The sequence below is a fragment of the Nicotiana sylvestris genome, chromosome 2, assembly GCF_000393655.2.
Source record: "Nicotiana sylvestris chromosome 2, ASM39365v2, whole genome shotgun sequence".
NCBI lineage: Eukaryota > Viridiplantae > Streptophyta > Magnoliopsida > Solanales > Solanaceae > Nicotiana > Nicotiana sylvestris.
Window position 1 is genome coordinate 156194895 of NC_091058.1, and position 13448 is coordinate 156208342.

A 13448-nucleotide genomic window follows, 5' to 3' on the forward strand; every position below is an offset into this window, starting at 1 on the left:
GGGAATGGATGTTATTAGACCAATCGAGCCTGCTGCTTCCAACGGACATAGGTTTATCCTAGTAGTCATCGACTATTTCACCAAATGGGTCGAAGCAGCATCTTACAAAGCAGTGACTAAGAAAGTCATGGAAGACTTTGTCCGCGGCCACATTGTTTGTCGATTGGGAATTCCAGAGTCAATCATTACTGATAATGGCTCCAACCTCAATAGCAACTTGATGAAAGCTATGTGTGAAACTTTCAAGATCAGACACAAGAATTCCACAGCCTACAGGCCTCAAATTAATGGAGCTGTAGAAGCCGTCAACAAGAATATCAGGAAGATATTGAGGAAAATGATAAAAAAGCATAAGCAGTGGCACGAGAAGTTATCATTTGCTCTACTGGGTTATCACACCACAGTCCGCACATCAACTGGGCCAACCTCTTATATGCTGGTTTACGGTACAGAGGTTGTCATCCCCGCTAAGGTAGAAATTCCTTCCTTAAGGATCATACAAGAAGCTGAGCTCGACGACGCAGAGTGGGTGAGAAGCCATTATGAGCAGCTAGCCCTTATAGACGGAAAGAGAATGAATGCAGTTTTCCATGGTCAACTCTATTAGAATAGAATGTCCAGAGCCTTAAACAAAAGAGTAAAGCCAAGACAGTTCACACCGAGGCAACTGGTGTTAAAGAAAATTTTTCCGCATCAAGATAAAGCCAAGGGGAAGTTCTCTCCCAACTGGCAGGGTCCATACATATTTTAACGGGTTTTGAGGAGGAGCCCTCATACTTGCAAAAATGGACGGAGAAGTCAGGCCAAAGCCGATCAATTTAGATGCAGTCAAGCGCTACTATGTGTAATCTTTATCTTTTCCTTATATAATGTAACTTGAACTACGCCTAACCTGATTCCCGTTTAAGAGGGGATACGTAGGTAGCCCTATGGGTTCGGTCATAATTCAATAAAAATTTCATTTCCCCTGCAATTGGAAACTGGGGCGGAGTTTTGAGAAGGACCCTCAAAATACCGTAGCAAGAGAGGTTGCAATGTCCCGAACCACGTTACAGTCGTCGGTTCATCTAAAAGTCTTTAAACCTATGTCATACTTTTACAAAATCATGCATGTTTATTATTGAAACTGCTTTGTTTAGCAATGCTACCCCAATGATACAGATGGCATCACCGCATCAAAGCCAAACGAGTCAAGCAAAACCAACGGGGATATGAACTAACCTCCCCCCCTTACAAAACTCACGATTTTTCTTTGGATGCAAGCACTAGAATTATGAAATCGTTAAACATACCTTACTCCCATGGAACAAACAATGTTCAAGAATACGATTCTCAAAACTATTGCACTTGCCAACATTTTCTATCAACGCACACCAGTGATGTTCTGTATGCCACAATGCTCCTAGTAATCACAACGCCACAATCTGCTATCAGCTAAGAAAACTCAACTTTCATTTACTATCGTATTTATTGCATAAGGCTACTATTCTGCCTTTCGAGACTAAATGTTGTCTCCCTCTGCATCTGCATTGCATAAGGCTATCATTCTGCCTTCTAACTTGCATAAGGCTACCATTCTACCTTCCGAGGTTAAGCTCTACCTCCATCTGCATCTGCATTGCATAGGGCTACTATTCTGCCTTCCAATCTGCATAAGGCTACCATTCTACCTTCTGACGTTAAGCTCTACCTCCATCTGCATCTGCATTACATAAGGCTATTATTCTGCCTGTCTCCATCTACATCTGCATTGCATAAGGCTATCATTCTGCCTTCCAACTTGTATAAGGCTACCATTCTGCCTTCCGAGGTTAAGCTCTACCTCCATCTGCATCTACATTGCATAAGGCTACTATTTTGCCTTCCAATCTGCATAAGGCTACCATTTTGCCTTCCGACGTTAAGCTCTACCTCCATCTAAATCTGCATTACATAAGGCTACTATTCTATATTCTAATCTGCATAAGGATATCATTCTGCCTTCCGAGGTTAAGCTCTACCTCCATCAACATTCGTATCTTTGCATAAGGCTATCATTCTGCCTTCCGAGGCTAAGCTCTGCCTCCAATTTTCTTTGAAACTAAGCGTCATCTCAAGCACTATTTATCTCGCTTTTCTTATGGGCTAAGTTCTGCCTTTCAATTCGCAAGACTAAGCTCTGTCTTGTCCGCATTATACTGCTGCATCCTTCATGGGCTGAAATATTGCCAACTCATCCAAAGGCGTCATCGTTCGGAGGCACCATATTCATAGCCCGATAATACCATGTCATGGCCTGAGGATCTCTTTCAATCTTTTGCATATCATTATTCAAAGGCGTCATGGTTCGGAGGCACCATCCTCATAGTCCGAGAACATCATTTCATGGCATGCGAATACTTTATCATACACTTTCTGGCCCAGGACATCATAGTCTAAGGACATCATCCTCATCGTTCGAAGACAACCTTCATGGTCCAACGAGAATTTGCATCATATTTAAATATATGCTTGTATTGCTTATTTGTAGGTAAACCGGCGAGCAACGGCTACCCCAGCAGGAGCGATCCCTGCTCCAGTTCTCACAACCATATCAAACCTAACTATTTCTATAAATCGTCCACTCACCCGGCCCTAGATATTGCATCCGTTCTTGACAGGTCTTCATCGGTATACTCCGTCGTTGGATCCTGAACTACATACGACCTGATTCCTATGAAACTAGGGATATGTAGGCAGCACAGAAGCCAGTGTGCTACCTAAATATTCTTCAAACCGTTTCGCTCGGCCAAAATTGGTCATCATATCTTTACCCGACAACTCTTTCATCTTTCCCGGTTAAAGAGGGGTAGCTGTTGATACCCAATTTTTTCCTATATATTTTCAATATGCAAAATACCTTCAAAATAGCATATATATATATATATATATATATATATGTGTGTGTGTGTGTGTGTGTGTGTGTGTGTGTGTGTGTGTGTGCATATATAATCATGTCCAAGTGTTTTATTACTTTTTCCATATTTTTAAAGGTTTAAATTGATTTATTTTCTCCCTTTTTACCCATAAAATCCCCAATAATTATTTCCAAAATTATTATTTTGATAATTCATCTATTGGTTTTTTTATATTTATGCCAAACTATGGCTAAAGTAATTTTTACATATTTTTACAATTATATTTAGTATTTTTAAAAGCTAAATTGCACGTAATTGCAATATTAGCCCTTTTTAAGGTTAAATTAGGTTTTATATTCATAAAATTGGATCCTGTATTTTTAAATTGCTAATTATGTATTGTAAATAATTACATTTTTAAATTATTTTTTAGAAATTATCTACTATTTTTCTATAAATTAAATGGGAAAAAGTGGCTATTTAACTTGTAGCCAAAATTGGCTTTCAAATCTAGCCCAAATCAAACCCTAATTCCCCGCCTAATTCCAATTAAAAACCGACCCTAACCCAATTTTAACCCACACCCAAACCCGGATTCCCACCTACGTCGTTCAATCTGGATCGTTGATCATTCAGATCAACGGTCCCCATTCCCCTTTCCTAAATTAAACCAAACGACCCCCCCAAACCCTCTCATTCCTCACTCAACTGACTCTCATCTTTCTCTCTCTATCTCTGGTTCACTCTAGAACCTTCTCCCCTCCTCTCCTCTCCGATGAACTTCACCCACCTTCTCCGGCCATCTCCTTGCCTGAATCCTTGGTGGTCTCACCACTTACATTCTTATGGCTCCCTCTTGAGCATGTGTCACCGCTTTGAGACCTTCAAGTGAACCAGAGGTGGTTCACTCGACTCCCATGGTTTTCTATGCCATTTTCCGGCCATCCATGGTTGTTCGAGTAAGATCTATGACTTTTCCGGCTAGATCGGTAACTTTTCAAAGTTTTCTCACTTTTTCTGGGTTCTCTGAAACCGCAACTTTAATGATTTCCCCATCTTCTTTCAGATCTACCTTAGATCTGCATATATTATGAACCTCTTGGTATTTTTCTCAAAGGTTTTCCCAATTTTTTCAAAGTGACTCTCCGTCTTCAAGATTAGGGTTTCTCAAATGCTTGCAAAAGACTTCTCCTCTGATTTTCAGTGTTGTCTTATGATTTTACTATGTTTAAACGGTTTTTTTATGTTTTTTCTTCTACCTGATTCATCTTGTTGAATACCCTAAGTATTTTTGGTTTTGTCTGGGGTTTTGAAATTGTCTTTGTTTATTTTGTATGTATACTTGTTTCGATTGAGTTCTTTATGTTTAAATCCTTTTCTTTGTCTATCTTGATTGATTCTGAGTTCTTACCACCTTTTATCTCAACTTTGTCAAAACCCTAATTTCTTAAACATTTCCTCACTTGTTACTTCAAGTTTTAAAAACTCTCTTTATTTGTTTCTATGTGTTGGCCCGATCTTATTTACCTGTTAGGTTGGATTTTTACTCTGGTTCTATGTGTTAGCCATGACTACTGGACTTTGTTGATTACCATGCTTCGAGTAGTCCTTAGTCTACTCATGTCACTTCTGCATGCTTGTGTTCATCTAGTTTGTTTTTTTTGTCAATATGTTTGACCTTGCATGTCTGATACGCCTGTTCATTCTTTTCTAAATATATAACAAAGTGCATATTCATGACTCTCTTTTGATTGATCTTGATTTCCTTAAGTTACGATTTGATTGCAAGGTTTTCTTATAAACCCCTAAAAATTTTACTCGTTTGTTTAAAGTTGATTGATTCCATTCCCTTATTTACTGTGGTGCTTCATTCTTGCTGAATCCTTTCCTCAAATTAAGTATATTATGTACTTAGACTCAATTATATACTCTATACTTTTACCACCCCTTATATGGTAAAAATCAATCTTTCTCAAACTGATTTCCTTTCCTTAAGTTATCCCTGTTAGTATCCGTTAAGTTGTAATTCCTTGTTTAAAGGGGAGTACTTGTATTAATAGGATTCTAATTGTGATTACTTCCATATTTGTGCTAAACCCTTACTTGTTACCTTATTTCTACCTATTTTTCAAAGCTATAAATACTCTACACTCGCTTCTTTAAAGACACGAACAAATTTGTTCAGAACACACAAATACACACTCAAACTCTCTCTTCTTTCCCTACTACTTGTGCTACTGTTTGTCTAGCTGGCTGAAAGCCAAGGCTAGCTGTGGAATTCTACTTTCTTTACCTTTTTGCACTTTGCTTTCTCAACTGGTATGTCCTAGTTTAATTTTAAAGCCTCAATAACAACATGATTCTCTTATTGTCTACTTCTACTTGTGGTTCTGTTGTGGAACCTGCAGTTGAGTTACATTGCTAGCATGCTATTATGTCTCTCCTGCCCTTTAAATTAATGCATCCCCTTATGTGTGTTTCAAAGCATGCTTTGTCAATCACTTACTGTGTACTCACCATCTTATGAATCCTAACTCCTGTCCCTTCCATGTGTTTATGTTCTTTCTGACTAGTTTGGGATTATGTCAGTACCAACTATTGTTGAGCATGTCCAAACCAGTCCTAAAACCCTTGCTGGGGTCATGTTTTTACAGTCAAATGTCTGTGTATCCCCAAATCCCTTGACCCCTGTATGACTACTAATTCTGTGTGTGATCCCATCTTAAGGTGTTTGAGTTCCATTTACTACTACAACTGCTTTCAATCATCTCTGTTACTAGTTGCTTTCAAAATGGACTTGTCAATCCAGTTTTTAACAAACTCCTTTCAAACATGTGTTCTGCACTTTTACTATACTATTAGAATACTAGGTTTTGCCCCTTTTGTGTGAGCCTTGCCTTGGGACCCTTGAGCTCCCTCTGAACTTGGACACATGAAAGTTAGCCTTTCCACACTACACTTACTCTGTCTTGGCTATGAAATCTAGGTGTGAGCACTGCCCGGGATCCCTTGAGGTTTTTTGGGAACTCTGACACACCTAGATATAAGGGAAAGTTGTGAACAATCTTGGCACTTGAGATGATTGATTACATAACTCAGAGAGTAAGTCCTAATCAGGCTTCCTATAGTGTAACTTCTTATTTACATTATGTAATTCATTTCAATGTTGGTCTGTAATAATTTGTAAACAATTATTGGGGTGGCTAGTGAAAAAGGATGGGGTATATATGCATGTGATACTCGTTAAGGGTAGAAAACATGTTATTAGGTTTATGTTCCTAATTGCGCGATAGAAACCATGCTTAGGGCTATACATGCATTTGAAATCATGCCCTTAGGTCTCATGTTTATTATTTCAGCATGTGTATCCTTACAAAATCATGTGTTAAAACCTGCTAAGAATCAGTACTTTATTATGTTCTACACAGCCATGTGCATTTAGAAATCTTGCTCTTAGGAAATTCTACAATCCTGTCATACGCATTTAGAAATCCTGCTCTAGGAATTCTACATCACGAGTTTTATACATGCATATAAGATACCATATTTTAGGACCTCATTTGTACTTGCATTCACACTTAGTGCAAACTGCTGATTATAAAAGAGGTAAAAACAATTTTACACTTGATTATCCTGTCTAAAATAATTGGTAACAATCTCTGCATTCATATTAACTAGAAAATCATGCTCTTAAGGTAAAAAAATATAATTCCCACTATTTTAATAACTCGGAATAACTACTGCACATTGCTTATGCCTAGGCAAACCTTAGGTAACCGCTTAAATAAAAACAGATTTGTCCTAATCAGTAGGCAATCCTGATTCGGACTTCTTTTCTAAGTCATGTGATAGATCTACTTCTGCTATAATCATTTAGATCCATGCTTAGAATTCTGCATTCAGACCTTAGCTGTATATGATTCATGCTGTCTATATGCATTACTTGTGGAGGTATACCTGAGCCTTCTATTTGCTTCTGTCTTTTCCCTAAAATGCAGTCCTATATGTTCTTGCTTGTCGCTTAGTATTTTGCCTTTAAACCTGAGGGTCTGCCTAGAGCTTCCTTAATAGGATAGAAGTCCTAAACTCATCCGGGACTGATAGGAAAGGGACGGGTAACAGCATGCAATAAGGGTCTAGACCAACCCTCACTTTAATTACCTCCATGGGGCAGGAAAGGGTAGATATGGATATGATGACCGATGTGCTAATACCATGTGTAGCCCCTCTTTGAGGAGTGTCATACCGGGTATTGCATTGATGTGATTCATATTACAAACAAACCTAGGACTCCCCTTTATATTCATAAGCATTCTTAGTTCGTAACCCTTTTCAAAAGTCTTATTTTTTCATTAATCATTTTCAAACACTTGTATTTAAACCCAAATCCCCTACTATGTGAGCCTTACTTGTCTACTTGCCAAAACACTAGTGGATCCTGAGGGGTGCCTAACACCTTCCCCTTAGGATAATTTCAAACCCTTACCCTATCTTTGGTTACCAAAACATAGCTACAAATGAACCCTATAGGTGCCCTAACGCACCTTAAATTTCGTTAGGTGGAGACTCTCCAAAATTGCAAGAACCCCTTCCCAAAAGGAAAGAGTTGTCCCAACTAAAATGTCATAAACCCGATTTCGCGAGAAAAGGGGGCGTGACACAATCTCTCCAATCTCTCTCTCGCGGGCTCATAATGTCATGAAACTAGCTCGAAATTGATGATATGATGTATCAATAACTAACAATAGAGATTGAGATATGATATGTAATAAATGAATATGACTAAGTACGAAATTTCAATAAAAGCAAGAAGTCAACAGCAAGAAACAACCACTATGGCTCCCAACAGTACCAATATATGGTCTAAACATGATTTCTAACATGATTGACAACTCAATTGCCTAATCACATGATGAAAACACGGATACCAACAAAGTAAATCAGCTATACATTTCCATGGAATCGTCCAAGTCATAATTCTCACAGTACATGCCCGCACGCCCGTCACTTGGCATATGTGTTACCTCAACACCAATCATATAACATATAATTCGGGGTTTCTAACCCTCATGGCCAAGTTTAAAAGTGTTACTTATCTCAATTCGAGCAATTCTCTACTCCAACACACACTTGCCTGACGAAACAGCCTCCGAATGTCTGGAATCTAGCCACAAATAATGTGATACAATCAACACGGCTAAAAAATCAATTCCATAAGAAAATGCTAAGTCATAAATCAAAAGTCAAAAGTCAACTCAAAGCTGGCCCCTAAACCCACGTCTCGAAATCCAATAAAACTCACAAAACCCAAAATTCCATTCAATCAAGAGTCCAACCTTACCAAATTTACCAAAATCCGACACCAAATCGCCACCCAAATCCCCAAATCAAACTCTCCGAATCCCTAACCTCAAACCCTCAAATTTCACCTCAAAGACACACAATGTAGGTCGAAAAATCAATAGGGAAACAAGATTATTGAACAATAATAAGCACAAGTGACTTACTTTAAAGAATCCCTCGAAAACCCTCTCAAAAATCACCTTAGACCGAGCTTCAAATGTCCAAAATGAAGAAAAATTGTGAACCCTTAAATTTATATGTTCTGCCCAATCCTTCGGCTTTTGCGGACACTTAGTTGCTTCTGTAGGCCATCATCCGCATCTACGAAACTCACTTTATGCCGACCGACCGCTTCTGTGGTCTAAATCCCTCTTCTGCAGGTGTGTATCTATGCAATCCATCCCCTTTCTGTGGTCCATTGACCCCAAGCCATTTCCGCTTCTGTGATATTACACGCGCAGGTGCGAGTGCGCACCTGCGAAAATTCTCCTACATCTGCACTCGACTGTCCCCCAGTCCAACCTCCACTTCTGCACATCCCAGCTCGTACTTGCGAGCTCGCACCTCCAACCAATCTTCCGCATGTGCGATTGCACCATAAGGCTTTAGCTTCAGCAGTCTTCCAAACTCAAAAATCGATCTAATAACCATCCAAAATCAAGCTGAGGTGCTCGGGGCCTCAACAAAACATACCAATAAGTCCCAAAACATCATACGAATTTAGTCGAGCCCTCAAATATCCTCAAACAACATCAAAAACACGAATTACACATGGTTTCAGGCCTAATGAACTTTGAACTTCCAATTTCTACAAACGATGTCGAAACCTAATAAATCACGTCCGATTGACCCCAAGTTTGCACACAAGTCGCAAATGACACCACGGACCTACTCCAATCCGACCCCGATATCAAAAAGTCTACTCTTGGTCAAACTTTCCAAATTTCCAACTTTGTCATTTCAAGCCTAATTCCACTAGACCTCCGAATCACAATTTGGACACGCTCCTAAGTCCAAAATCACCCAACATAGCTAATGAAACCATCAAAACTCCATTCCGGAGTCGTTTATACATAAGTCAGCAACCGATCAACCATTTCAACTTAAGCTTTTAACCTTGAGACCAAGTATCTTAATTCATTCTGAAATCCCTCCGGACCCGACCCATGTACCTCGGCAAGTCAAATAACAGCTATAAAGTACAAATTAAGCAGTAAATAGGGGAACAAGTCTACAACTCTCAAAATAACAGGTTGGCTCGTTACAAGTCAACTAATTGAACAGAAGTCAACTATTGGGTACAGAATAAGGGGGAGTCGACTCAAAGTACCTGACGACAAGTTGAGGGGGAGACAACTAAATCCATGATCTCTGATAGAAGGAGAAGTATATAAGCAGGGAAATAAAATGAATTAAGTTTTTTTGTCATCATCAAAAAGGGGGGAGATTATTAGATATATGTTTTAATGATAGACAATAACTTAATTCTAATTGCAGGAAATCAAGGAGTACAAGAATTGAAAAGATTCTAGTACATTTTGAAAGCAAGAATCAAGGGGTCAAATGTGCAAGTCAAGATTTTGGAAGCAAAAATCAAGGAGTAAATATGCTGTGATTGCGAGCTTCATGGAAAAACAAATATTCGATTTAGCTATTTACATACGACATCAATCAATCAGTGAAGACAATCTACAATGAATATTCAATCACACATCACTGAGAATATTCAATCTCAATGGATTGCGAAGAAAAGGAAATCACGGAAGGAACGATCCAGTAAAGGAAATTCCATTATATTCTTAGAAAAATATCATCTTAAATGATTCCGAGAATCAACTCCCTTGGGTTGCCTTTCAGCCATGGAACTGTCACGCCGTGAAGAATGGAGCTCAATTTGTCTATACACAATAGAAGACACAAAAGAAGGATATACTTTGATCGAACCAATATCAATCTCTTTGTTCTAATTCAAACAAGCATTGTAGTCTACTCTAGATTTACTATGTAACTAGGAAGAGAAGAAAGAGATAAAAATCACTGTAAGGTATTGTATCAAGAAGAGAGAAAATAACAATTCTAGTGACGAAGCAGTTGGTGTATAACAACCCCAACCCACCTATACCAAGAAACTTCATACTTAAAAGAGAACATCCTTGCAATCCAAGGGGAATGTACGTAGGATTCATTCTGAATCCGAACCAGTATAAAATATTCTGTGTTATTTACTTTCTACATTTCTGTATTTAGTTTACATCTCATATCAAAGGACTAGTCGACTACCACGCAAAAGAAAAGAAATATTACAATTCACCCCTTGTAACTTTTACCCCATACCCTTAACCTATCTGAATCTGAATACTGTAGAGAGAGAGAGAGTGAGTGAGTGAGTGTGTGTGTCAATTCCTAAACTTGATACAGCAACAAATAAAATCTTTTTGAGATTCAAATAAGAAAGGGTTGTCCCCCACCAGAACAAATAAAAAGGACAAAAATAAACTGTTAATTCTTGTACTACCCCGTAAATATTTGTTTCTTAGCAATAAAATGAGTAAATTTGGAACCAAATCCCTAATGTTAACATATCACCAACTGAAATGTACAAATGGCATAGCTTTCCGGCTATAGATTTATTTGAATCAATAAATTTTGATACGATTATATATATATATATATATAATGAGTCTAGTGCTAAGTTGAATATTTCAAGTTTAAATCTCAAATCTGGCTCTAAATAATACGTAGCTTTACTTTCTCTTTTCGTTTAATTGCCAATAAAAAATGGACAATATAGGAATTCATGCCGCCAATCCAGAACTTCAAATAGGTTGTATAACTCAAGACTTTCGTAAATGTCTTTTAATGTTCCTATATATACTCGATCGATGTGAGGTATTAGGTAGTTATAGTATCATAATTGAATTAGATGGGCTTTGTTCGCATGCACACTAGGGTATAATTTTTTTAACGGCCATAACTTTCTGCTTCGGAAATGGGCTACCGAACATTTCTTCCAGCGAGAGGCCACCATTGACTACTTTGTGGGTGTCAGCAACATGATCTATAACCACAACGAGAGGATGTGACATTGGGTCTCCCCACATGGGCAAGAAGAGTGGAGGTAAATGATGACCAATCTGAGTGGAGAATGGAGCAACTATAAGCTATCATGGTTAGGCGGGAGAGCAATTTTAAGGACTCCTCAGAAATACTTCTTTGAGCTGATCGGGCTTGAGGGCATTCAACCATACTCATCCCTGTGGTTTTTAGATAGTTCGGGATGATCCAGGATGTGCCTCTGTGGACAAGGACAGTGTTGTATGAAGATGAGTACAACGGATAAATTCTAATCCCCAAGATAAAAAGGCTCCAAGAAGAGTGGAACGACCAAGTCACAATGCCAATTGGACAAAACTCGCGGTGCACTCCTGAGTATTATGTCTGGATTAATGAGGAAGAGGATCTAGCTTGTCCAAGTTGAGAGGGTATAGCCTGGCTAGAGGATGCAGTGGCTACTTTGCAAATTTACCCATGAGATCCTACCACATTACCTTGTGACTACTTTAATGCATCATCATGTGGTCTCAGGATCCGTCGATCACATGTTGCCACCTGCTGAACACGATAACCGGGTAGTGGAGTGCATCCAAATAGAGTCTAGTATAGAGCCAGAAGAGGATCTAGAGGAGGGGTCAGAGTTCAATGATGACGAGGAGGAGTTTGAATAAGACCCAGAGGACGATCCAGAAGAAGAGCCAGAAGAAGAAGAAGAAGAAGAAGAGGAAATGGGAAATGACTCCGAAGATGGTTACTAGAGTTGGTTGATTTCCCCTTCTTTCCACTTTGTACACTATCCCTAGTTTTTTTACTTTCCAAAAAGGGAAAGTTATCCAAGCCCATGTAGTTCTATGAAACAATAATTTAATCTTTTTTCCCACTTATCCCAGTCCAAATTATCTATGAAAAACAAACTTGCTTCGGATCTAAATGTGTCAAGTCTAAATGTTTGTCAAACATATGCGATTTAGGCCTACCTCCAACAATGAGAGTTCCCCATGAATTCTAGTAAAACGTGCTAGCTTAATGCGTGAATTGATTGCTCTATGTGATCTCCTTCTTGTATAAATGAAGAAACTGACTCCTGTTTCTTTTTTTTTCTTTCTTCTTATTTTTTCTTTTGATTTATTATTATCCCCAAAAGAAAAAGAAAGTTGGTTTGTGTCGACCCAAAACTGGAGGAACCACCGTACAATCTATGATTAAAAGGAAAGATGTCTGCTACAGAAAACCCGACGGAACATGTTTTGGTCATAGTTGACAGTCTGGGGCGATCGGGGGGAAGGACAATACCAGGAATGATGAATACGTGGCTAGGATGACCCAAGAAATGGAGTCTCTAAGGGAGGAAGTACAACATATCAGGGAACTAGCACACTTGGCAATGACAATGCTTCCTCAACCACCTCATTTTCCTTCTTTGGATTCAATTCCTGGCCACTTCCCTTCGATATCACGCCAAAAGAAAAACACCCCAACTTCACTTCCTATCACTCAAGTCATACCTCCAGTAACCCCCACAAACCCACCAAATCCCCTTATCCACACTCCCAACGTACCACAGTACGTTCAAACACCACAAAACCCGCCTATGACTACCAATGAAACTCACACCCCTCCTCGTGGCGGAGTCTCTTTCACCACTCACCAGCACATGCTTGTGGCACATACCGCTACCCATGAGCGAAATGTTCCCCCTGTATATGCCATTTTTGAACCTACATTTACAGCTCCTGTCACGATTATGGTGACTTATGAGATTGACCAATATGCTGAGATGGAAAGGGAAGCCAGGCGTAAGGAAGAGGAGTTAATATCTGAGCAGCCACAAATATTGAGAAAACAAATGAAGAACCTCCAAGTTTCCCAAGGAAGTGAGAGTTTGAATTACGAGGATCTGTGTATTCATCCGGATGTGGATATGCCAACAGCGTATAAACCTCCAAAGTTTGATATCTTTGATAGGACAAGTGATCCCCACGCGCATTTGAGGGCATATTGTGACAAGTTAGTTGGAGTGGGGAGGAATAAGAAGCTAAGGATGAAGTTATTTATAAGGAGCCTAACAGGAGAAGCACTCACCTGATATACTCGACAGCATCTGCGAAATTGGAGAACTTGGCAAGATATGGCATAGGACTTCATGAATCTCTTTTGATTCAACATTGAGATCAC

The 13448-nt window shown here is 39.1% G+C and overlaps 1 protein-coding gene across 1 annotated transcript; it reads left to right on the top strand.

The window, feature by feature from the left end:
- Positions 1-229: 229 nt before the first annotated feature.
- LOC138885837 (uncharacterized) lies at positions 230-11944 on the top strand. Its single transcript, XM_070166822.1, has 2 exons — positions 230-593; positions 11805-11944. The coding sequence occupies exons 1-2, from the start codon at positions 230-232 to the stop codon at positions 11942-11944; spliced, it is 504 nt and encodes a 167-aa protein (XP_070022923.1).
- Positions 11945-13448: the final 1504 nt, after the last annotated feature.

Excerpts from the sequence above, each read along its gene's own strand:
- LOC138885837 (XM_070166822.1), top strand. The coding sequence starts at position 230 with ATGTGTGAAACTTTCAAGATCAGACACAAGAATTCCACAGCCTACAGG. Across the intron at positions 594-11,804 it reads AATGAATGCAGTTTTCCATG|GATCCGTCGATCACATGTTG; the intron begins GTCAACTCTATT and ends ATGTGGTCTCAG.